The sequence below is a fragment of the Aulonocara stuartgranti genome, assembly GCF_965226115.1.
Source record: "Aulonocara stuartgranti genome assembly, chromosome: 7".
In the NCBI taxonomy this organism is placed as follows: domain Eukaryota; kingdom Metazoa; phylum Chordata; class Actinopteri; order Cichliformes; family Cichlidae; genus Aulonocara; species Aulonocara stuartgranti.
The window spans coordinates 16220953-16246633 of NC_138945.1; the positions used below are offsets into that span (position 1 = coordinate 16220953).

Consider the following 25681-nt stretch of genomic DNA (forward strand, 5'->3'; position numbering starts at 1 on the left):
TTCGATGTTGAACTCAGTTACTCAGCTATTTTTAATAAACTGTTAATTCAAACTGTGTCCTTGTGTCATGGATTAAAAATCTAATGCATAGGTGTTTTAACCTCCTGAGGCCCCCTGAGGCCACCCTCTTATTGGAGCATCACATTTTGGCTTTTCCGCTTTTCCGTATTTTCTATTTTGAAAAAACACTGTTTAAAGGTGATACTTACTTTTCAGACTTGTATTCCAAGCAAGAGCTTGCATCTCAGGAGATTAATCGAACACATCATTACACATTGTAGTTTTTTTTTTTCTTTTAATTTTTATAGAATCAGGTCAAGGCCCTGTCATCCAGACTATTTAAACAAAGATGAAGTAAGCACTGTTATTTTTTCTAATAGAGAACAAGACATCATTATGTTTAGATAAAGATAAATATCTATCACAATAAAAGCTCAGAAGCTGTTAAAAGTAGCTTGTTTGTGCTCATGTACATATTTAAAATGCAAAAATTTATTTTACACATTTTTTTTTAGTTTTTTATATTATATTATATTAAATTAGTTTATGCAGATCCATAATTGAACTACAACTCTGTCCCTGATAAATAAGCCAGAACTGATAAAAACTAATATTCTGGGAAAGACTTACTTTTCTAAAAGCCTACCAAATCACTTTGGTAGACCCTTGCATTCTTACCTTAAACAGCTGATTTTTTTTACTCCCCTTTTTCTGCTGCTACAAGTGGTTAAAATCCATTTGACAGAAATTTCACTCAGAGCAACAAGCTGCACACTGAGACCCCTTGCATCCCCTCAGCCTGCACAGGCAGAGACTGCTGTAGCACTTATAAATGACACAGACAAGATTCGCTTGGGAGGGATAGATTGGGTGTTGCAGGGGCTGGGAGCAATACATGTCCCTGGGCGTTGTGTGAACTCATCACAACAGATGTCACACTAATCAAGGACTCCTTGCAAGTGAGGGCCAACGGTGGCCATCAGAACAGACAGCTGATTTTTGTTTTTTTTCGCACATTAATCTGATAAACAGGTGCTGATTAAAGTGATCACTTGTCTTGGATCAGCCTTGGATTTAACTAAGTCTGGCATTAGTCAAATCTTACTTTTTGCAACTCACCCTTCACACTCACATTGCATAAGTGGAGAAAATGTGAAGTCTAAGTGATGAAAGTCTGTGCAACTGCATTAGATTTAACTGAAGTCAAAGTCAACTTTATTGCCAGTTCGGCAATAGGTGGACATACACAGAAGGAGGGGAAAAACACTGTAAAGAGAATTCATGATTAATGGGAAAATGTGCTTTGAAGGTAACTAATAAGGGAAAATACATCAACTGTAGAGAAGCAAGGAAGAGGGATTTAAAAGTCATCAGTATCTGATTAATGCAAGATCGAGAGATGAGGAAGAAAGTGTGTGAGGAGTGATTGTACAAAGCGATACCTGATCAGGATGCAGAAAGTTTTTGTGCTTCGCGAGTGGAATGTTGAGTAGAAATCGAGATAGAAGGGAGGAAGCCAGCTAATGTTTTTACCTCGCAAAATAGTTAATTACTGTGAGTGTTAGAAAAACACTTCAGGCATTACCTGCAGTTGCTTCAGGTTGTATAATTAACATGTTAAAATGATTATATCTCAAATCTCTATGGACTCTGACCACAGAAAGAAGTCAGAGGGGGGAAATTGTTATGGCCGGGCAGACTGGCTTCTTTTTTGCCTTTAGTTTTCGCTTTCTCAAAAGTCCACAGCCATAGTGTTGCTTTACATGAAGTTGTTAAAATGTCATAGTATGTCTAAGAATAGTGGCAAATTGTAAACCTTGTGAAAAATGTGAGAATAATAGAACATATGCTTAATCCAAAACAATACGCCTCTTTGTCCTCAGGTGTAAACCCATGGAAGAAATGAGAGGGCAAGACAAACGTCTGCATAATCTCATCTGAAGCTAATCTCACAGGAAAATATGGGATGATTTGAAAATCTTACTCAACTAAACATAAAGGACTAAAATATTTCTTATGTGCAGTATGTACAGTCAGAAGTCACATACTCTCATCATAAGCATGAATGTCATGGTAATTTTGGGCTTTTGATGATTTCTCTGAACTGTTGTTTTTCCAGGGTGAAATGATTGTACAGCATACATTTTAAGCATAAGTTTGAATTTATTGGGGATTGTATTATAATCCACACAAGTTCAAAAGTCAGAGTATACTTACAGAGTCAAATCTTAGCAAGGTGCATCTCGACCTGATGATTTTGGTAGCCATCAACAATACTTATTTGATTTTTGGGGGCAAAACTGATTGGTTTCCTGACAAAGGTTTGCTTTTAAGCATAGTCCAGAGAGTTTCAATAGGGTTTGAGTTCAGAGCATTGGGAACACCATTCTAGATGTTAGCCTGCTTTATCCATTTCAAAACCAGTTTTGATGTGTGTTTGGGATCATTCTCCTGTTGGAACTACTGCCTGTGTCCAAATTTCAACCATCTGGCTGTTTGGAGGTAATGTACCAGTACTACTGGCTGCAAAACAGTCCCAGAGCACCATGTTTGGCAGCTTGTGAAGTGTTCTTAGGTTTAAAAGCGCCACATTTACTCCTCCAAACAAAGCTCTTATCATTGTGGCCAAAGAGTGCAATCTTTGTCTTCATCTGATCATAAAACCTTTTTTCCAAAAAACATTTGGCTTGTCCACGCAGGCAGCTGCAAGTTTCAGTCAGGGGCTTCTTTGTTGGTCAGCACCCACTTGGTTCATGGCGAGGTAAAACTTGCTTCACTTTAAAGTAATTAAAGATGTATGCGCTACAATCATTGAAATCTCAAAAAAAAAACAAAAAAAAAAAAACAGAAATGACACTCATAACCATGATGAGTGTATGTAAAGAAGCATAAAACATCCATCTATGGACCGTGTATTCACCCTCAACAAAATAATGATGTTATGGCACTGCTATGTGTTCTGGACATGGCTCAAAACACATGTAAGGTGGACCTGAGCTGAGCAGAGCACATTTAGGCCAAACATTCACTTTTGTCTGCGTGCCATAAAAATTCCCGCTCGTGCTTTTACAAGCGTCCTGCGAGCCAAAGCTTTTTTCACATCGTGTTGTGCTTTATGTGATTTTCTGCTGCAAACAATTTGTTTTACTTTTCACACAGCGACGAATGCATAATTACAAAGCACTGTTGTCGTCAACAGATCACATTTGTCATGCCGCTGAACCCACACTGCACAGATAGTGCTACGTGCCAGCATCCTGGTGCGTGCTGCTATAACACATTTAGCATCTTGTTACTTTCATAAGAAACATTCCTCAGCTCACACATAACAGTTATAATTAAATGATAAAGTGACCACAGATCAGCTCTATTAGATGTGACAATTGTAATAACAAATCAATGACTGCATTGCTTGGCAGAGTCAAAGATATTTTATTATGGAAAAAAAATAAATAACCAACAGCATGACCCTGTTGAACAGCCTATAATGCCCCCTGGGGAAAACACACTAATGGCCTCTCTCGACTGGGAAATGAAACAGTGAACAAAGTCTGGACAAGCAATCACAGGACACTGTTATGAACTTCGGAGCCAATGTCAAGGGAGAGATGAACAGCGCGCACTGAGGGCCAGCAGTTTATTATGAGCAATAAAAGCTGCTTGGGCAGTAACTGAGCAGGACATTTGTTTCTAGCTGCGGCACGAACTGTTTGCTTTCCTCAGATCAAGCTTTAACATTTTAATGAGGGAGCCGGCAATAATCTGAACAAACTGTAGATACGACCTGAACGTTCAAGAAATGTGCTGATATTATTTTGGCTAAGAAAACATTCAAACATTACGTTTCCCAAATATGGGATGAATAAGTAATTCCTATCTTCTTTTTCCTTTTTTTTTTGAGGATCATTTACTCATAAATTCTAGTCATAAGGAATAAGAACCACATTTAGATTGCCAAAGCGGATTTTCCTAACCTGGCTGCATACTCTGAATGCTGCTGATCTTAGAAGCAGTATCTTTTACCTGCAGTAACCAAAGCAATTGGTTATAAACTCTTTCCAACACACACAGTTTTCTGACAGATGAGACTTTTCTGTGTATCTTCATGCAGCGCTGAGACAGTCTTCATCACATTTTCTATTTTGAGCTGTTGGTGTTGAACATGCGTGTGGCTTTTACAAGAGTCACTACTGCCCCCTCGTGCAAAATGCAAAAATGCAACGCTGAAATCACACCACATGGTTTTACTGAAGTTATTGTTTTAATGGTCAATGTCAAAGCGCATGCATTACACTGACCAGTTTTTACAATCTAATATTAGGTTGCCCATATTATTAGAAAAAGTCTCCTGTTATGTGAAGCAGAGGTTCAGAACACCTTCTTAGATCAGTCAGGTGATATCTCCATGACCTTTTACAGTCACACCATCATTCATGTTTGGTTGCTTGGACAACACCAGTAATATTAAGTATTATGCAACAAAACATGATGTTCTCTCCTGCACCGGTGGAGGAGGAAGTTATTACTCCCCTCCCCCCTTTTGGCAAGTAAAAGAACACAGTGTCTCACAGCAATGAGCCAATTTGTTTCATTTAAGCCAACTCGAGTCCTATGATCATGGAAAATATGCAGCTTTCCTTTTTAACTTTCTTCGCCCTGTGACTGAGCGCTGGCATCTATCAGATTAACACTTGTGAAGCAGACAGTGGTCACTCCAGAGGAAAAGGTAGCAACAGAGCAAAACTCTTGATGAAATATAAGAAATGCTCCTTGAGCTGCCAAAATAGTTGGAGAACAGCCAGGCAAACATAAAGCAGGGCAAAGATACAGAGATTTGGTGGTTAAAGAAAAACACAACAATTTAATTAAGAATCATTTGGACCATTTTATTGCTCTTTTTTCAAATGCTACTTCATTAAAAAAAAAAAAAAAAAAAAGGATATTTTTATTCATTCTGAGTAACCTAGGATTATTTGATCACATAAGATGCTTGTATAAAATCGTTAACATCAAAAATATTACAATAATTGCAGATTCAGAACCAGAAAGTCCAAAGAGATCAAGATGTGCAGCTCAAAGCACAAAGTGGAAGACAATGTGGCTTTTGTGTCCAACCTACATGGAAGCGATTGCTCAAAGCAAGGATCAAACCCCTATTTCCACTAAAAATCAGAAGTGACACCAACTGTGCGTGTCAATTCTTCAAGGATCATCTAGATTTCAGTTCATTAGGATTTATTACATTCAGACAGGCAACGACACCTTAAAACCGAATCAGTTAAAGTTACCAGTGTATACTTCAATAAGCAATAAGTAGCAACAAGCATGATCAAGTCATTTGTCTAACGTGTGATTGGCATATTTCACTGCTCATCCAGCTGTTACTAAATTAAATTTGGATAATGCATAGACACCAATGTCTCAGAAAAATATCCTTGCGCACTAATAAGCGGTAGCTCTTCCAGAACCAGAAGTTGCATTATCGTAATAATCTCACAGTGATTGTTGATTTGCATAAAACGAAACAAATACATATAACACACAAAACAGTAAAAAGATTGGAACTTGATTAAATTAACATATTTTGAACAAGTTTTACAATTGAACTGAATCAGACTCAGTAACACGTTGATACTTAAGTGTATAGGAATATGAAGCATGGGATGGGCTAAATACTTCTCAGCTCTTCCCAGCTTTCAGCTCTTGGACCATCAGGAGGAAAACAAGACTTTCTTTCTCCTTAATATTTTATTCATCCAAACTAAACTTGTTAAATAAACATATTTAGAAATTTTAAATACTCTTAAAATATTTGCTTTTTGATAAGAAATGTGGGTGATGCTGCCCCTTTAAATCATTGCAGTTTGCACATAGTATTTAAATGTTTTGCCAAAACAAAATGTATCTTAAACGATTCAGAGATCCTAGTGCCAGTTCGTCTGATTTTTAGGGGTTTTTTTTTAGTATTTGATCACAAATCAATGCACAGCAGATATATTAATATATCACGCCTGGCACCTAAGGTAAATAAGAGGTAGTGCTACATACAGGTATAGTACATGGATAAACCCCCACAATGGGGACGACACAGCTGAGTGGATACAGATCAAAGAAACTTCAAATTTCCACAAAAGGTTAAATGGCTAAGTTGTATTTAATATTCAACCAGCAACCTTTATGAGTTTAAATATAATAAATAAAGAAAAAAGGGGAGCAACAATCAAGATTAGGAAACAAATATGGTAGTTCCAGTCTGCGTGTTGATGAACCATTTACTTCTTGCCACATTCAAGCATGTTGCATTATTCTTCTGGGTGTGTTTATGAACACGCATCTTTAGATGGATGCTTCACATCAAGTTCCTTGTGTAAGTGTGCATAGATTAGTCTTTTGTTCACTAAAGGAGGACTCTGAATCCTCTGTGCAGTACCTCCACCGTGTTTGAATCTCAAGGTTCAAAGAGCTATGCCTTAATAACCTTAAAAAAATAACTACTAAACACAGTACTTAGGAAGAGAGGCTGGTTATGTGGGATATTATTAAAAAGAATAAGTGAAAGTGGTGTGCGTGTTATGAAGCTCAAAATTGGATCTCTGGGTCTATTTGATGATTACCACAACTCTAGCCTGATTCTTGTTCGGTTATTAACATACAAATTGGGAAGATTAGGAAAAAACTGTGTGACCTTGTGAAGTCCTTTTGTCTCCTGCAGTAAAATGATACAAATGGTCTTGTGTCAGCACTTATTAAAATTCAGTACCACCAAAGTCTTTCAATGACAAATACTTTTCCAGCTAATCGGATTCAAATCCTCGCACGTGGCATATTAAAAAACACTGTTATGAGGCAGTATTACAGTACAAAAAGAAAAAAGAAAAACTAAAAACAAAAGAGAGAATGTGTGGTTTCTGTGTAGTGCTGGTTTTTTCACAGGACACTTTCGGACCCTTTCTTGCAGACGAAACAGCTGTCCACAGAGTCCTGGTCTATTCGAATCTGAGGTGAACCTTTTTTGTATGAACCGCTGTCGAGACTGAAAGAGGCAAAAATGTTACGCCTCAGGAAAAACTTAAAATCACATGGTGTGTAATATTTGTGCATTTTGCCTTTTGAATGCACAAATATTCAAATGACAGCAGGTTGTCACTTACTTATCCACAGACGGAGAGAAAAAGTAGTGCTCAGCACGGTGTATGGGGGTGAAGGAAAGTCGACGATGGAGGTCCTGGCGGGGGAAAAAAATATGACAGAAAAACTTTTTATAACATCAATCAATCATGAATTTCAAGTAGTAGTGGGGGGAAAGAAAAGCAAGCACAGCAAAGCTGCTTTTAGTGTTAAAAGCCCAAATGGGCTGCTCAGAGAAGCATTAGAAACAGACAGAAAGCATGCTGATCTTTAAAGATGTTAAATGTCATATGAGTGAAATGCAAGAGGGCTAGCATGACAAGAAAAGGAAGCCTTTAGTTGGAGCGGCCCTTTGAAGCTAAAGCAAAGCAAATCCTGACTAGTACTCACTATCCAAAGATTTATCTCCCAACATGGGCTCCTGTTCCATCATATCCATAGAGATTTTTATACTGGGGACATTATTTGCATGGTAGGGGAAGTCAGACTGTGGGAGGAGGGAATGAAAACATTAACACTCATGGATTACTTTGATGTGGGGAACTGGACGATAACCGTTTAATGAAACTGTATCATGCCTTTCTTTTTTGAATGCATATGGACATTTACTTACAAATTCAATTTCACTGTCAATGCTTCCCTTCTTCTTGTTTTTCTTTTTCTTCTCATCTTCTTTCTTCTTCTTGTCTTTCTCTGGGATGACATCATCCAGGTAGCTGAGGTCATGCTGGGAGAACACGTAGTCCATTCCTTTGCGAACAGCAACCAATGCCAAAACCTTACAAAGAGAGGAAAAGTTTGAATCAATTAAATTTTTAGGGCAAAATACAGAGCTCTGTCACATCAGCCTTGCCTCACCATGACAGGGAAAATGATGGCAGCGACAGTAGACTTGAGGATCCACAGGAAGGCCAGGCACAGGGCCTGGATGAAAGTAAAGAGGTGGATGCGTCTCTGGGGAACGTGCCGCAGGTAGATCAGGTCCGGCTGGTGCTTGGCAGGCATGAGGAGCAGCTGCAAACGATCCATGAACTGGATCAAAGAAACAGATAAAAAGTTCAGTAGGTTAAGAATCGGACACGCTGCAGTTAGAACCTGGAAAACAATTCAGAGATTTTATACTCCTGTATGACTTTTCCTTTTCCAATTTTGGTTGATACTCTGAGACAGCAGTGCTACGCAGTCAGTTTTTTCCTATTAAAATATCCAATAATGTACCAAAGTATAATGTAATCCAATTATTGATAAATTACCTCCGCCAAGGAGGTTATGTTTTTGGAAACGCTTTCATCCATTCCATCTGTAAACTCAATAGCTCAGAAAATCCTGAATGAATTTCCATCAAACTTTGTAGAGATGTAGATTAGACTCATGTTAAGAATCTGTGAAAGTTTGATTTACATCACCAACGTCTTCAAGGTCAACTTAATAATTTATGGGTTGAAAAATGACAAAAGGCAACTATGATTCTTACAAGCGTGGTGTTTGTTGTCAACATATAAAAAGTATCATAACAATATTTAAAATATCCGGTCACACTTCCCTCTGACCTCTCCTTCATGGTCTATAGATTGAGCTGAAGGTCATAGTGGTAATATTGATGATTGAGAGAGCTATTTAAAACTGTGTTTCTCACTTGTATGGTTTATACTGTAACAGTGAGGACTCTAAATATCACATTACTTTTGGTGTATGACCTCTCCCTCAAGGTCAAATCAAGGAAAACCTTCATAAAATGTATTTTATCTTTGGAACTATGCTTACATCATTTACAACATCGGGGAACATTTGATACTGGTATATGGAGATTCTTAATCTCACATTATATTTTCCCGTATACTCTCATATACTATTTATACTATTACATTACACTGTCAAGAGCTGCCTAGTTAGTCAGAAATATATGCTCTTATAATATTAAGCTCAAGTTATTCATCTCCACTTATTTACAAATCAATATTGATTTTACATTGATTACACATGTAGGAGTAGGTAAAGTAAACATCCGTCACGTTATCCTAAAGTAAATACTACCCAGAGAGTGAGCTACTTCGGCAGAGGTTTGCACTCTCAGAGTTATCCATCCATCCATTCATTCACTTCCGCTTATCCTTTTCAGGGTCGCGGGGGTCACTGGAGCCTATCCCAGCTGTCATAGGGCAAGAGGCAGGGTACACCCTGGACAGGTTGCCAGTCTTGCCAGGGCTAACACACAGAGACAGACAACCATTCACACTCACATTCACTCCCGAATTCATACCTATGGGCAATTTGGATTAATCAATTAACCTATCCCCACAAGCTGCATGTCTTTGGACGGTGGGAGGAAGCCAGAGTACCTGGAGGGAACCCACGCAAACACGGGGAGAACATGCAAACTCCACACAGAAAGACCCCGGCCTGATGGTGGAATTGAACTCAGGACCTTCTTGCTGTGCGGCAACAGTGCTAACCACCGTGCTGGCATCTCTCAGAGTGGTTCTTTTTAAAAATATTATTGGTATTAAGGACAAAATAAAATAAGATAAAATACTTTAATTACCACCTTTTAAGCCTATTAAACAAACTCTTTTTATTAATAAATAATTATATTGTTTCTTTTCAAAGTTGCAAACCTAAAGGAATTATTTATTTTGGATTGAAGAATTCAAATGATATGAAATATTTTGAAAATTAGGATTTCTTTTCTAATGACAAATTAGAAAGATTTTTAATATAAAAAATTACTGCAAAAATAAAATAAAATTGTTTCACATTTTTACAATAAGAATAATAAGTAAATGACACAATTAATACATCAGCAGAATACATTATTTGTATAGTTAGTGTGGACGCTAGCTAGAAAAATAATGTATTAATTTGAGTCTTTTGAGAGTCTGTTCATTGTGTTTTATTTGTTCTTTGTGCTCTGGTTTAAGTGTTATTACTTCTTTTCTTAATAAAACACAAAAAGAAATTCATCATATTTTAATTATTACGTGTGCTATGTGTTGTTCAAAGCAACCCACCCAACACAGGTTAGTAGGTAGTGAACAGGGCAAAGTGACTCACCTGGACACCATTGAGCGATGCCACACCCATGTAGAGGAACACACCATAGAGCACTGGCATGGGAATGAACTGAAGAACACAGAACACAGTAAAAAAAAAAGATATTAATGTTACACGTGTGACTGTGACTTAAAAAAAAGAGGAAACAGAAACACGCGTGTCAAAGCTACCCTCTCAGAAGAAACATGACTTCTTTTGGCTCACACTGCTTAGTTAAAAATAGTCCACAAGAAGCTTTTCTAAGAATGTTCTTTTTACTGAGCTACCAGTGTGACCGGGCTTTTAGCTTGCACAGGACTGAGAAGTACCTGCTCCTAGATCAGCGTAAAAAAAAGATTAAGTAATATAAAAAATATAAAATATATGAAAAGAAATTACTAAAATGAGGCAACTTAGAGCAAAAATTTAGAAATTTATGAAAAAATTTTATTTTATGCCACTATAATACAGTTCATGCAAAAACAAAATGCTATTTCTGAGAATCAGAAACACAGTATAGAAAATACCCTCAAGGGGGCGTACCAGCTCAAAAAAATCACCTCTCAGAGTCTTCACAACTCATGGGCAGCTCAACAAAGAAATGGAAATTTGAGAAGCCGAGGTGCTGCAACTGGAGCTTAAGCCCTGATGCACATTCTTATTTCACAACATATTACTTCAGCTATAGAAGCTCCTAATCGGATGAATAAAAGACTTGAAATTATTTTACATTTCAGAGGGAAGACAGGAGTTTGTCCTAAAACGGGCGGACAGTAATCCATAATTCCACAGAAGAATTAAGAAGTTGGAGCACTACCTTGAGGATAGGAGCCATGAAGACAGAGAGTCCCGTCAGGATGAACACGAAGATACCAGTGACTCGCTGTTCCCTGAGTTAGAGGGGGAAACGTCACACAAATTAATCAGCAGATTTGATTCAGAGAAGTTAAAACTTTTGTTGGTTTTTTTAGTATGTTTATTATTCCCCTAGGCAAAATTCACAAAAGACAGCATGGCATCTACATCATACACACACCTTTTTGATCATCCATGTGCTGGAATTTCATGTCTAATGGTTGCATATGCAAAAGTTACAGTTCGTAAAAACAATGAGCATGATGAATCTAAACGGCTCACGCTCCAATCAGTTAACCACATGGAGGAAATCCCTGTCATCAACTATACAAATCCACGATGATACAGTCTTTGCAGACTTGGTAACAAAAAAGAAACTTTTTCCTGACCTCCACCTCGCTGACAAGTTTGTTTTGTTTTCATTTTTTTAATGAAGTCATTCTCCCTAAAGAACTGCAGGAGTATTTATATCTGTGTGTACACACAGAGAGCTCTGTGTAGATTTACCCCTTTCTGTCATTTTCCAAGACTGTTTTCTCTCTTTTGTTCCTTCCTGACTGTCTAATTCATGATTAATTGAATCTTTCCATTTCCTCCCCTCCTCCTGTTGTTGCTGGAGAGTAATTGCCTTTTTGGATAAAATGATTTTTCCTTTTCTAAAGAAAGGACTGTGCACGCAGCAGGTATTTTTCACAGTGTGTGCGTATGAGTTACTGCACACAGCATTATGCAAACCACCTGAGTGATTTCTTTTTTCTTCTTTTTTTTTAATCACTTCAATCTAAAATGAATGCAATTAACTAGCTAGTACAATCAAATACTGACAGTGCTCTGGGAAAACTGAGACACCTTTGTTCGAGACCACCATGCCAGAATGAATTTAATTGTTAAGTGACGTCAACACAGCGTCCAGCAGCTGCTTTAACTCACCTGACACCCAGGAATTTAGGCTGCTCTCCGGGAGCAGAAGTCTCAGTCTCCATTTTCAGAGAGTCGATGTGGGCGATGGAAATGACAGTGGCAGCCACATACCATGGCAGGCCCATGAAAGAGCAGATCACTATCAGGATGGCCACCCAGAACAGGTCCAAGTGATAACCTGCCCCTTTCTAACAGGAGACAAAAAAAAATTATATAACAAGTGGTTCCCACACTCCAGATATTAAACAAATCATGTGCTGCTGCAATAGTGTGATCAGAGCACACCGAGCGTCACATATTAATAATATATCAGGAAGTCTGGGAATATATGTATACAATTAGACAAACATAATGCAGTGCAAATGACTACAAATGACTGTTTAATCCAGAAACAGATAAGGAATAAAATGTATTTCATTGCATGTCGTTCCTGGTACTGCAGGTAAGATCCATTTCTAGACTCTTTTATCACTGCTGCTCTGTGGCTTTTTGTTCAGTCCAGTCTTAGTTTACTGTTGGAGTCTTCTTATTGTTGTTTATACTTTGATTTTGGCTTCCTGTGTCAATTTTTAACTAGTCTTTTATGTACCATTCATTGGATTTTCATGGCCAACATTTTTGTCTTATATCCCTTCATCTTCCTGACTTTGTGTATTCTTCTGATCTTTAGAAACTTGTACTGAAAAGAAATTCACTGACAAGTTCTTGTTGTCATTTCATGAAACTTGGCTTTATCTATTGATGCTTTGGCTGTCCTGCACTTTGGTTTTAAATGTGCTACAGAAATAAAAATTTACATACTTAGTTTGGATTCTTTTTGGTTCTTTTTTATTACTGAACGTATTCAATCATTTCACTCTTCTTAAGCCTTCAGATGGTGCACCAACCTTAAGTTTGTGCTCTTTCCTGTTGACAATTACAGCGGTGATCTGTTGGTCCATGAATATCAGAATGGTGACAACCACAGCAGGAAGTGCAGCTGCTAGGTACACCCACCAAGGGTTTCCTCCAAAAGGAGGAACAAACCAGCCCCTCAGTGGACTTGTGGGCTATGGGAAAAAAAAGAAAAAAGAAAAAAGACTGTTAAAAACACTGGAGACAGACTATCCAAGCCCCGATATCATCTCAAAAAGATTACAGATCTGAAATTACCGGTGCATTGTTACATGACAGAAAAACAGTGAATTAAGACTCCGTGAACAAACAAAGGTAGCTCTGTTCTTGCAATTTAAAGTTGCAACTCGAAGAGCTAGTTTATGTTCTCACATCCCCTATAATCAAGCTCTGTGTCCTCCTGGGTGTGCTACAAAGAAAAGCATTATGCTTGGATTTGGAAGAATTACACAGGCTTTCTTGCCGAAACATCATTCATTATAGATGTAGTCGGAGGAAAGAGCACCACTGAAAGACAATTCAGTTAATGATTTCAAAACGTCACGATGAAATGAGGACTTTCTAGTACACTGGCAAACTTCCGGGAGATGCCTACCTTGAATTCACTTGGCACTAAGAGCTTTGGAGTCTCCACACCAACTAAGGCATCCACACCGCAGAAGAGAAGGATGGCCAAGATGATCGCAAAGTCACTGATGAGCTTCCTCACCTAGAAAGGAGGACACGTTTAAGGAGGGTTTGACAGTGTCTTTGAGTTTGTGGGGCTGGAAGTTTTGAAGAAAAGTGTGCCGACCCTTTTCTTTGTGTGCTGAAAAAAAAAAAAAATGCAGGCAAGCTAACACAGCTTGACAGACAATTGCACACTCCCACGTCCAATTAACTTAACAAGCACGGCTTTAGACTTTAGGGAATAAACCGGAGCACCTGGAGAAACCCACACAGGCAGAGGGAGAATGTGCAAACTCCACAAAGAAAGACTTCCATGCAAACCAAGATGCAAAAAAAAGACTTCTTCGAATCAATAATTTTAAGTAAAATGCAACTGAAACATATAAAAATGTGGTCACATATTAAGTAATCGGGAAATCTGGGGAAATATGCACCACAACGCTGGCTACAACTCATCTAGATGTGGAAAAACGATGTGACTGTCACTCACTCGGGTGGGGAAGAAGCGGCTCGTCTTGAACTTCTTCAGAGACATGGAGCAGGTGTAGGTCCCAAGGAACAAAATGAAAGACATCAGGGTGATGTCAGGTATGTAGCCACAGCTTTCTCCAACTAACTGTCCTCCATACTTCATACACTGCTTCTTGGTCAGAGATGCCAAGGTAGCATTTACCGGCTGGAATGAAAAAAGGCAGAAACAGAAAAAACAAAACAGTTATCAGTTTCAACCCCCCCAAAAAAATGCCTGAAGAGAAAAAAGAAAAAAAAAAAAAACAGCCTTTGAAGCAGTGAATTCTGACTCATTGTTACTGAACACAAGGGCACTACATACCAGATCAGTACTGTTTGTCAGGGCAGATAGATCAAAGAGTTCTGACGAGTTGCCTAGTGAAGAAACAACATAATATCTTATCACTAAAACAAGAAAACGTCTTCTAATAAATGCATTTGCCATTTTAAATCCGTGTCAAAGAATATTGGCAAGTCACGCGACACAAAAACAGTGTCTCAGCAGTGCTGAGAAAGCGATATCTACACGGTCACACATTCTGCTATCATTTGTCATTTTCACTGAAAAAACAAAAAAATAAATAAATAAACTTAAATCTAAATTAAAAGACAAATTAATCCAACACAAAAACCATATATGACTATTCAACTTTCAGCATCACATGGTATCATCATTCCTGAAACTCTAAGACAACATCAGGCCTGGGGGAGCAAAATTGGCACAGTAAAGACTCAAGTACAGGAGGGGAATAAGTTTTTTTTACTTTTAACTCTAAAGACCTCACCCCTCATTCATTCATATTGCATCAAAGTAATAGGTAAGCAAATAAATAACAGAAACCTTTGTTTTTTTACTACTATATTTAAAAATCCTTTTAGATAAAAGTGGGCTGTATGTGGCCCACGATGTGCAGTGAGTAACCCCTGCTTTAAAAGAAGCCCAAAATTCAGGCAAAAGATGGTTTAGAACAGAGTGGAGGTATACCACTGCTAATGTTGAAGGTAAAACTCTTCCTATTACTCTGGTAGCTTCTCTCTATCTGAAGCAGCAGCAATAGTAAAGACTACGCACCAGGCATGCAGCGGCAGTCGTACTGAGTGACAAGGTTGGGATCATAATCAGTGTTGATCGGGTGGTAGTGGGCCAGCTTTATCATCTTCTTGAAAGCATCGTAGATGAAAATGAAGCTGATGAGCGCCGAAAAGCCTTCCTCTGTGAAACGTGTGAAATACTGCACCAGGAAGCTGGCGTCTGTGGCGACCAGCACCAGACAGAACATGGCCGACCACAGTCCGATCCACAGCCGGAATTCAAGGTAGTCGAAGCCGTTGTCTCTGAGGGAGAGGATACATTTCACACAGAGTGAGCAAGGGAACTCTTACATCTCAATATTTTATTTTACAATCCACCCAAGAATTCCCGGCACTTTCAGAAAATACAAGGCGCTCAGAGGTATATAAATATTGCTCTGGGGTCCTCCAAGGGAAAACGGCAGCAGGTTTTTCTCTTTATTGCAGCTGTAGGATAACATGCATCCACAACAGCTGTAGTGAGCAGCTGCCACTGACTCGGCAACAGTTGACTCGAAGCACGAAAACATTGAGAGGGCACAGGCGCCACAACACTCTTCAGTCACAGCATAAAATTAAATGAGAGTGAATTATTAATAATGGAACATGTGCAGCGTGGTGTTTTTGGTAACGCTAGAAGACTCCTTTGGGGGTAAGAGAGGCAGTGTAGTTGGAAGGAAGTGAGAGTAGGCAGTATTTAATTCCCTTGAACTGAGGTGAAATGACATTTTATCCCCACAATAACGTATACCTAAAATTTAGGCACTGCTATCACACCATCATGGCGTGTCCTTGCTGCTCTCGTCTTCCACATAGTCGGGACAGGAAGCAGAAGGCAAAACAGGTGAAAGCTCATAAACACAACCAGGTGACAATCATTTATTACCAGTAAGTGCAAAAAATAAATAAATAAAAAGTTCCAGTGAAGCAACCTTTGACCCAAAGTCACCAGCCTACTACTAAATGTGAGTAATCTCCCTGAATTCTTCGTGCTTATATTTTTAACTTCTCTTGTAGTGGTCACAACGATCTTTATAAAACACACGCATCTGTCCTTTGGGGAGAGACTGTAATCTACAAATATCTGAAACAGTCTACTGCTGCTGTTTTTGACCTCTGTTTAACCCTTGTGTACAGCTGAGTGACTTTTTAGCCATGAAATACTCACTTGCTGAAACTAAAGAGGAGCCTTTCAAAGACTAGCACCGGTCCGGTGCTGCTGAGAATAGTCAGGGGCTGACCAGCCAGCAGACAGAACACTGCTCCCGTCAGTGCTGTTCCGAGGAAGCTTTCCAGCACTCCCTACGACACAGTACATGCAGGGGGGGGGGGGGGGGGGGGGGAGAATGAAAACTTTACATACAACACTTCTCACAATATTCTGCATCCTTTCTCATTTTATTCCCCATTAATTATTGCGTAATTCCTACTTACTCACGCAGGAATAGTGTTTTCCCCATTCTCAGCTGCAGTTCTGGTCAATCAGGACAGGCCTGTTTAGTTTCCCTTCACGTTGGTTTTTGTTTTTTTCTTAACACTTTATTTTTTTAAAGCAACTTGCACTGGATGAAAAGCTAATAATGACAATGCTGTAGCAGTGAGCATACATGGGGAAAGATCCAGCAAGGGCAGGGAATCCCTCTGTTGAGTGGGAAGGTGTAGCGACGCAGGAGTATTGAGAACCCACTATTGGTAAGGGAGGGGCGGGTGGAGGAGTCATTAGAAACACAGCCGTGACGAGGCTACTGTGGCTGATTAATCTGGATCTGTAGTTATTTACAGCCCGGGCAAATCTCCTGAGGCTGGTGCTCCTCAGGTCTCTGTCACATGAGAGCCCAAAGAAAGCGGCTTCATCACCATTCAGCCTGCCATACTTCTACACCGCGCTGTGAGAGGCATCGGGGTGGATGCGGTTGGCGCTGTACGCCGACATATCACAATCATACGACGCTTCCTGCTAACAGCAGGTGTGACAGATGGATCCAGAGTGAGCCTCTGAGCTCAACATTAACATGGCTTATCTGCTGCAGTGTGTTGTGTTAGTTTAAAGGTTTAAATCGATGATGACGGTGACAGCAGCAAACACTGTGCAAATAAATTCAGTCTGAAACTCATAAATGGACAGTGTTTGCTTACGGCAGACAGAAATATGTGCTATGAGAGTGAGAGGTAGAAGAATGCAAGAGACAAATCCCACACATGTGAGCAGAGGAGAAATTTAGAGTTGGGCAAGGATTTGGGAAATCGAGACAGTTTATCATTGTTTATCAGCTCTTTAACCTTGTCACATTCACACTGTGCATGAGCAACAATAAGGGGCTTTAGTCAGCTGAGAATCTCTTTGAAAATGTTGAAATAATAGACTGCTTCAAAACAGAGGAGTACACTGTGTGACACAATGTATCGGTGTAAACAGACAAGTAGCAACAAACAACAGTGAGGCAATCACATTGGCAGAAAAGCATAAATATAAAGTCAACAAAAAGCAGAAACACCAGCATTCCAGAGAGCATCGGCGAAGAGCCACGGCTATGAGAAAGAAAAATACACATAAAAAGGAAATCACACAATGCTGCAATGTTTTTGCTGAGATTGTTTGACTGATGAGACATCGGCAGGGAGCAAACACAAGCTTTTGAATCATCAGAGTCTGACTTTCTTCATGTCACCGATAAAACACAAGCATGTCAAGTTAGGCTCTAACAAAAGGTTTTAGCAGTCTTAGAAATGCCAGAGCGGTGTGAATGCTGGGTTTAAACACAAAGGGATGAGGGAGGTATTACCTGCATGTTTTCTGTAGCATCTCCAAGCAGACCTCCAAAGGTGATCGCATTGGTGACTGTGCCCAAATAGATGAACAAGATGGCAGACAGAGACTGGATGTTCAGCGCATCATAGAAGTCGCTGGCGAAAAAGGGCAATTTCCGCTTCACATCCAAGATGAGACCTCCACAAAACCTTCAAGTAGGAGACATTAAAGTTAGCAAGCATAATATAGTTCGCCTCGCGTATTCTTCCTCTGTGTTTTTTTTCCTCTTTTTTATTTTTTTATCTCTACAGTATTTTCACAATTACTTTCCAGTGCGCTGAAGCTCCTCTCCAACTTGGTGTCCTCCACCCCCTCCATGTCCTGTGTCATGGGGAGTGTCGCCATTCATCTGAGGTGCCTCTAATCCGGTGTACATGTTCTTCCTTTAAAAACAGAAAGCAAACAAATAAAAGCCCACAAGCTTTCAGTTAACTCAAGCATGAAGATCGCAGGATCGCTGTCATGTTTCTACCATCAAAAACAGAAAATCACGGCAAATAAACCGTAAATATACATGCAAGTGCATAATGCATATATAATACAAGCTGCATACATTTTTATTTACAATAGTCTTTAATCACATCGGTGAAATAAGAGATTATCTAAGGTTTGAGAGAAGAAGTAAGATTCTCAGTTTCTGAAAAGGTTGACCTGCACTTATGTTGCTTATGTTGAAACTTTATGTATAACTGTGTAACAAAGGATCCTAGTTTGTTGTCTTTAAAACACTGCTCAACTTTGAGACAGTAGCAAGAAAAAAAACTCCCTTTTAACAGGAAGAAACCTCCTACAGAACACAACCATCTGCCATGGTCTGTTGAGAGAAAGGAGAGGGGGCAAAAGGCTGAGTAAAAGAGAAAAAAAAGATTAATAATAACTGGTGTTGGGTGGCATCTAAATACAGTGACACTTGGTGCATGATGGGATGCACTGAGTGTCCCATGACACTCCAGTGCATTGAGTGCATTTCTCTAAAGCCCAAAAATTTCTCATTTTCTCTAAAGCCCACGTTCTCTTGATTTGCTGCTGCTCGTCCAACTTCCACAAAAACAAAAAAAACAGTGCTTTTGAGTCCCCTGGCGCTGATATACATATGGAAAGCCATACAGACATCAGCACAGCACCAAAGTAGAAAAAAAATCATGTTGGACAAACATTAATACTGCCCAACCCCCCTTTTATTTTTACGTCTGCATAAATACGTCTATGTTCACATAACATTTTGTAGATTTAACAGATTTATATGCAGCGACATCATTCATTGGGATTAGGTGGATTAGCAGCGGACCTCTTGTCCGAAGAAGGCAGGGACTTTGGTGGCTCTATCCTGATATCAGGGTCCCACTCGCCAGGGGGCAGGACAATGACCTCATCCAGGAACTCCTCGATACCAGCCAGCAGGTCCTGCCTGTCCTTTGCTTTATAAGCAATATCGTGGAATACCTGCCAGCACACAAGCATAAGTGGAGCTTTAGTAACCAACAATTCACTGTGTCCCCTAACTCTAACAAAGTAGCATAACAAAACGTTCATAATATTCTAATTACCATGTACCCAAATAATGAATCAATATCTGTGCGTCTCACGAGCAGTGAAACAGGCATGCAGGATAGTACTACGAGGGGATGACTCAAAAACGGCTGAGAACGGCTCATAAAGTTTTCATGGGAGTAAAGTTTAACTTGAGGAAATCCTGGAAAAACACTTCCTATCTCACCGTGTTTACTCGAAAGATATGTTGGAAAGAGCTGAGGCCTGTGGGAAATTGCCCGCCAGGTGATCTCAGGATTAAGAATGTTATGAGCTATCAGCTAACATTCCTGACAACACTGAGACGTTAAGCCAGGAGTGAAGCTACACAGCAGAGACACAGAGATGTTTAAAGGTGGAGCAGGTTAAAAAACCTGTCATTTTTCTTTGCATATGATCTGCTTATGCCAAAACAAACGTGGGTCAAAAAGTTGTAACACAGAGATTAACAATTAACCTCTCAGTTGGACAGACCATTCACTGAGACATAATGATACAAGAAAAACAAAGACTTGACTCCAACCACAATTGGCAACAGGAAGGGTTAACATTAATTTAATGAATGCAACTGGATAGCCCAAAACCATCATCTTAAGTTCACAACCAGTCAGAGGCTAGTTAAGTTAAATCTAATGTGTTAAAACAGTAAAACTAGTAAAAAAAAAAAAAAAAAAAAAAAAAGTACCGGTAGTCAGTCAGTCTCCATTGTGGGTCATATTATTACAATCAGTTCAAAATTTAGTCCACAAGAGAAATTAAACCAACAAATACGAAGTTACTTCATACCTCATCTGACATCAGGGTAGCGATGGCTCTTCCTATCTCATGATATGATTTAGCTTTGCCCTTGGGACCCAAAAGGACGAAGAGAAATCTAAACAAAGATGAGAAAATGAGATGTGACAAAGTGAGAATCTCAAAGACTTTGGCCAGTGTTTCGAATGTTGCAAGTTGGACCTTGGACGATTTTACCTGGTGGGCACAGGGACCTCAGTGAGTGCCCCAAGCATGACAGCCTGCTGCAGACGGACAAAAGCCACAAAGGGGGTTTCCAGGAAATCTACCTCCCCGACCAGCACGTTTGAAGCCTCAGCATCGCGGGGCAATTTTTTCATGAACTTATTCTTCAGCTGTAATCATGGAGGTGGGAGGGGGGTTAGGGTTAGGCTACAAATTTCCTCTTGTAGAAGTGATTAGGGTATCATGTACATGCAAACCTAGTGGTGTGCTTTGTTGATGTCAGTATAAGTGTGTAGGAACAGGCAGTGCCTGCCCTTCCTTCAATTATGTGCTGAACAGCAGTTTGATTTTATGCCGTCCAATAAGCATACATCCTCAGTCTGGATTCACAGAGATCTAAACTGAGCCTGTAAAAACTTACATCAACTAAGGGAGATGATTAACAAAGCCCTTGTTAAAATCTTAAAGAAAAACACACCATTTTGACCAATGCACAGTTTTATAAACAGTTGCTTGAGGGTGATTTCAGTTACTGTTTAACTACTTCCATGATTGCAGAAAAACGCAGACAATACAGCCCATTTACAGTTGTCATGAGTCACGGCAGCGAAAGAAACTACAGCGGATGACAGAAACTCACACAACAAAGACAGTAAGCTGTTGTTACTCAGACCAGAGAGAAGAATGGAAGGTGTCTTATTTATTAGCATCTGGGGCTCACATGTGTTACGCCCTCCACCTTGCAGTGCCAGTGCAAGAGAATCGGGTGCTGCCATGGCTTAACTGCCAATTGTCTACACCTGACAAAGTGTGGATAAACACTAATAAAGCTAATGTTTCTACATACTCTGGGGTCAGTCTCCAGTCTACGTTGCAGCATGCTGAAGCACTCATACAGCCCAGTAGATGCCCTTTCTAAGTGCTGCTTTGTGAACATTGACAGCGGTGGTGCAAAACCCATATGACTCTATGCAAATAACACATCGAAACACATTACCTGATCTTTCTCTGGCTTATCAGAGAAGTCACTCAGGCTGTTGGAGGTGAGGTTTCGGTGGGTTGTAGTTGGACTACCTGCAGAGAGGGGAGATTCTGTTAGGATCAAAGAGGATGACGGGCAAGAACGCAGTACTTTTTTTTAAAAAAAAAGAAAAAAAGAAGAAGATATTTTTGGCTGAGAAAGAGGCTGAAAAGAGACGGAAACCTGAGAAATAAGCTAAATGTGTCAGGGCTTAAGACTTAGGACAAATGTCAGACAGTCAGAGACAAGAGAGCATGATAGATGACTGCTTTAGGTCTGCTGTTTATACACGTAAATAGTTGTTTGAGCAACGGCTGGCAGACAACTGAGAATGTAAACTCTGGAACTCGGTTAGAAATTCTGCTACTGACAATGGTGGAGAACATTAGTCTATCACTATTTGATTTACAGCAAAATGAATATTTAGCTTTTGTCCACCACATACGTTTCCAGGCTGATTTCATGAATAAACACATTAAGCCTTTTTTTTTTTTTTAACACAGTTGACTTAATGAAACTTCAACACTATTGCATTTTTTTCCTCTCTAATTTACAATTGTCTATCTCCATTCACACAAGCCTTCCATGGGACTACATTCCAACAATGCTGCTTTCAGCTGGAGGGCTATGACCTCACTTACAGAGGTATCCCATGCTGGAGCTCCTCATGACCTCACATGGTTCCTCTGAGTCTTGTGGGTTTAAACAAGGCACAGGGTGCTCGAGGGGGTTGCGGGCTATTGCACCCCAGATGCAGGAAGTCAGAAAGTACAGACCCCCGTGGGAGGAAAGAAAAAAAGAGAGGAAAAGAAGTACAGTAAGATAGGGGGGAGGGGGAGGAGAAACAGAAAGGGAAAGAGGACAGGTTTGTGTTAAAAAAAGAAAAGCCTAAAACAGTAAGAGTTAAAAATGAACAGAAAAATTAGGAGAAGGTGTTTGAGTTGATAAGGAGAAATAAGAGTTTCTGCATTACCAGTCTCCTGGCTAGAAAATATCCTGCTTGCACTGGAAACAGTCTTGCCAATATCTGCAAGAGAGCGCAAGTTGGACTTCTTGGTCTGGTGCCGATGCTTCCTCAGCAAGGTGTATGTAACCTTCTCCTTCAGGTCTGCCTTCAACTGACCACTCTCAATCTGGCTGTCAGTGATCATTTCTGTTAGAGGGGACAGATTGAAAAGCGTAAGTAGCAGTTGGGCTTTTCTAAACCTTCAGGAGCACTTTCGATCTAGTCAACCTCACGCACCGACAATCTGTGGCAGCGAGTTGGCCTCCAGATCCAGCACGATCGTGCCCTTCTCGATAAAGGTTTTCAGCTCCATCAAACTATGCAAGGACAGCGTGGCCACATGAGGTTTGCTCCAGCGTTCACCTCCCTTCTCCACCTTCTCCTCAAACTTGATCCACCTGGTCAGAGTGGGAGAAAATAAAGAAGAGGCAAAATATGCGTGAACCATACCGGAATTGGACAAGTGACTGTGCTCAGAAGCAGAAGAATGTACGATCCATCATCTTTTTTCATCTTCAACCTGAAGGTTGAGGTCAAAATCAAAGGTAACGGAGGTTTAAAAATAAACAAAGGCGGAAAACAAATGGCGACAATATGGATTCTGTCCTCTTTACAAAACAGCAGTGCAATGTTTTGAAGCTGTCACACTTCACAATGCATAAATGTGGGATGCAGAAACGCGTAGAAATAAAAAATAAATCACTAGACTTTAGAAAGCATGCTATTCACTGGAATGGTGACAGCCTTCTCTGGAAACTTTAGACCACACATTGCTCGGAAACGGCGTTCAAACAAGATCCCATTTTAACGTTTCAACTTTGTTGCCACGGATAAGCTCAGCCTCGAAGGTAAGGCTCAGGACAAGGACTCTTTTTAATAATAATGCCTCAGATGTCACCACTACAAAGAACCATTCTCATGAGGCCTGGGGATGGAGTTTCCACTGGGGATAGAGTATCTCTCTGGTTGGCTGCGGTCCACGTGTCTGTGACGGGCCGTCTTGCTGTGGGAAGAGTTTGGCCACGGAGACAATGCGAGTCCTAAGGCATTCACTTACATGTCCTTCCGTGTAATCCCATTGCTCTTTTTACAAAATGAGACAAAGAATCAGAAAAACACAACAGCTCCTTATCGTTGTTTCGATGCTTCTCAAAGAACGCTCCATAGACAAAGCTTGACACAACACTTATCTGTGCAAAAACTGACAAAAGGTGCTGAGATTTTTGAATTCACTGAATTCCTTTACTTGGTTACGTCGGACAAAGGAATAGCAAGTAATGGAAACGTAATGCTAAAGTAACAAGGTAGTCCTCAGCATGAAGCTTCACTTTACTTGAGGGGTCAGAGTAGGTGACATTAATCGTTACTTCAGGATTACCTCAAACACTAAGTAACTGGTCAGTCTTACATTTGATTTAATTGCTGCTCAGTGATCAGATTTAGTCAGAAAAGACAAACAAAGTTGAAGCGTTCATGATGTTGTATATCTGCTGGTTTGTTAGCTTAATAATGATAATAACAACAACCATTGTGTATTATAAAGTACTACCTCCTAATCCATGACAAAAGCCAACACTGTAAGTTATACCAAGGTAACACCCCCCCCCCCCCCCCATGTAATCAGTAGCACTGCAGTGAACAGGGTAAGTAGGTCAAATCAGAGAAGGTCAGGTTTAAGATAAAATTTACTGATAGTCTTCCAGGAACATTTGAAAATAATAATTCTATATGAAAGTCGCACAATGTTAGCTTGATTAGCTGGAATAACTGATGATTTATTGTAATACTGAGCACGCCACAGGTGAATTAAAAGAAATCCATTAACAAGTGTAGTGATTCCACTTATACATGCCAAAAGTTCACATGTCCCTGTATACTTGAGGCCTGTTTTGATCATGTGGGAGTTGCTGCCTTTTCCGGGTCTCACAGATCAGGTACTATAGATCTCGATCAGATAAGAGTAGACTGGGAGTTCACTAGGGCACTGCCTATTTCCCTACACACACAAAACATGATTATTTATAAGGGATTGTGTTCCAGTCACGGGATGGTGAGCCACTTCCCATGGCTCTTAAAGTGAAATGGGGGGGGGATAAGCTGTAAGCACATTTGCCTTAGCAGCTCACCTGGCAGTTTCCTTCCACTCCATCTCCTGCCCGTCCACTTCCAGAAGCTCATCCAGCTCAGTGAAGAGTTGGGGAGGTGGTGGGCCATCATCCTCCTCTCCCAGGATAAACCGGATTCTCTCAGCAGGAGAAACTGCAAGCAGAAAGAATTGAGTTAGTGGACAAACAAATCAGCAGTGTAGTTGCTGTCATTGTGTGAAGCTACACAGATGCCTGCTGTGCAGAACTTAAGGTTTCCTGTATAGGAAAGAAATTGCAGCTGCATAATCATGCACAGAATAGAAAGCTCAAACAGCTGACTGGTCTGACAATCTGGCATGCATCTGTCTGACATCAAAACAGTATTTTCTGTAAGCGTGAGACCACAGTATATCTTGCATAGCAGACTTGCTTAAACTGCAACTGCTCGAATATCATCTCTCACTGTTAGAGAAACATCAGAGGTTTTAATTACTATTCAAAACAGCTGCAGCCTGGTTGGGATGTTACATAGTATGTTTTTTAGCATTTCAGGTAGCTTTAAAGATTTTGTGGGGGGCAGATTGCGCTGCGAATAAGGTGAAAGCACATGACCCTGTAAAAAGAACAGTGTTATCTTAGCTGGAAGGAAACAGCCTGACAACACATCCACTCGAGGAAAAGATTTTCAGTAAAACACATTTTACTTCCTTCTGAGAAAGTTAACCAAGATTTTTTTTTAAATCAGCACACTCATGCATTGATAACCTCCCCTGAATGTTTATCTTCTACTTCTATTACTTCAATCAGAAACACGAAGACCATTAAGGAATATGACATCAAGAAAGGTGATGTGACCTCCACAGTAAGACAGCCTAGGCATATAGATTTTTCTTTTTATTATTCATAATAAATTATGTAACCAGTGTTTATTTATGCAAGTTATGATCTTGTTCTGATAACCAAAAATAAAACAGCAATCTCCGGGTTTAACAAGAATCTTGACAAAATGAAATGTGAGAACTGCTTGTTCTTGTTAACTCTTCTGCGAAAGTTGTGCAACGATGAAGTAAGGCAACGAAGTGGAGGTCAAGAGCAAGACACAAGAGGCTATTTATGAAGGTGCCTTGATTTACTGTACCAGTCAGGATTCTGCAGGTTGATAGCTTAAGAACGTAACGGCACCTGTAACC

At 39.9% G+C, this 25681-nt stretch overlaps 1 protein-coding gene across 3 annotated transcripts in view; it reads right to left on the reverse strand.

The window, feature by feature from the left end:
* Positions 1 to 6675: 6675 nt before the first annotated feature.
* The window catches only part of LOC309710900 (electrogenic sodium bicarbonate cotransporter 1-like), a 31880-nt gene continuing 12874 nt past the window's right edge, over positions 6676 to 25681 (reverse strand). Inside the window, exons 4-27 of one of the 3 annotated variants that reach the window (XM_082540755.1) lie at positions 24531 to 24663; positions 22642 to 22802; positions 22372 to 22551; positions 22040 to 22135; positions 21375 to 21451; positions 20390 to 20547; positions 20204 to 20291; positions 19176 to 19330; positions 18154 to 18270; positions 17862 to 18036; positions 16247 to 16380; positions 15080 to 15342; positions 14330 to 14382; positions 13988 to 14173; positions 13424 to 13537; positions 12822 to 12983; positions 11944 to 12122; positions 10976 to 11048; positions 10180 to 10248; positions 7987 to 8160; positions 7742 to 7906; positions 7519 to 7615; positions 7152 to 7225; positions 6919 to 7033 (exon numbers count right to left, since the gene is read on the reverse strand). In XM_082540755.1, the coding sequence (XP_082396881.1) occupies positions 7182 to 7225; positions 7519 to 7615; positions 7742 to 7906; positions 7987 to 8160; positions 10180 to 10248; positions 10976 to 11048; positions 11944 to 12122; positions 12822 to 12983; positions 13424 to 13537; positions 13988 to 14173; positions 14330 to 14382; positions 15080 to 15342; positions 16247 to 16380; positions 17862 to 18036; positions 18154 to 18270; positions 19176 to 19330; positions 20204 to 20291; positions 20390 to 20547; positions 21375 to 21451; positions 22040 to 22135; positions 22372 to 22551; positions 22642 to 22802; positions 24531 to 24663 (3053 nt within the window). In that variant the 3' untranslated portion in view covers positions 6919 to 7033; positions 7152 to 7181. Of the gene's footprint in view, positions 7034 to 7151; positions 7226 to 7518; positions 7616 to 7741; positions 7907 to 7986; positions 8161 to 10179; positions 10249 to 10975; positions 11049 to 11943; positions 12123 to 12821; positions 12984 to 13423; positions 13538 to 13987; positions 14174 to 14329; positions 14383 to 15079; positions 15343 to 16246; positions 16381 to 17861; positions 18037 to 18153; positions 18271 to 19175; positions 19331 to 20203; positions 20292 to 20389; positions 20548 to 21374; positions 21452 to 22039; positions 22136 to 22371; positions 22552 to 22641; positions 22803 to 24530; positions 24664 to 25681 lie in introns of all 3 variants that reach the window. The other 2 variants (XM_082540756.1, XM_082540757.1) reach the window with 2 other exon arrangements.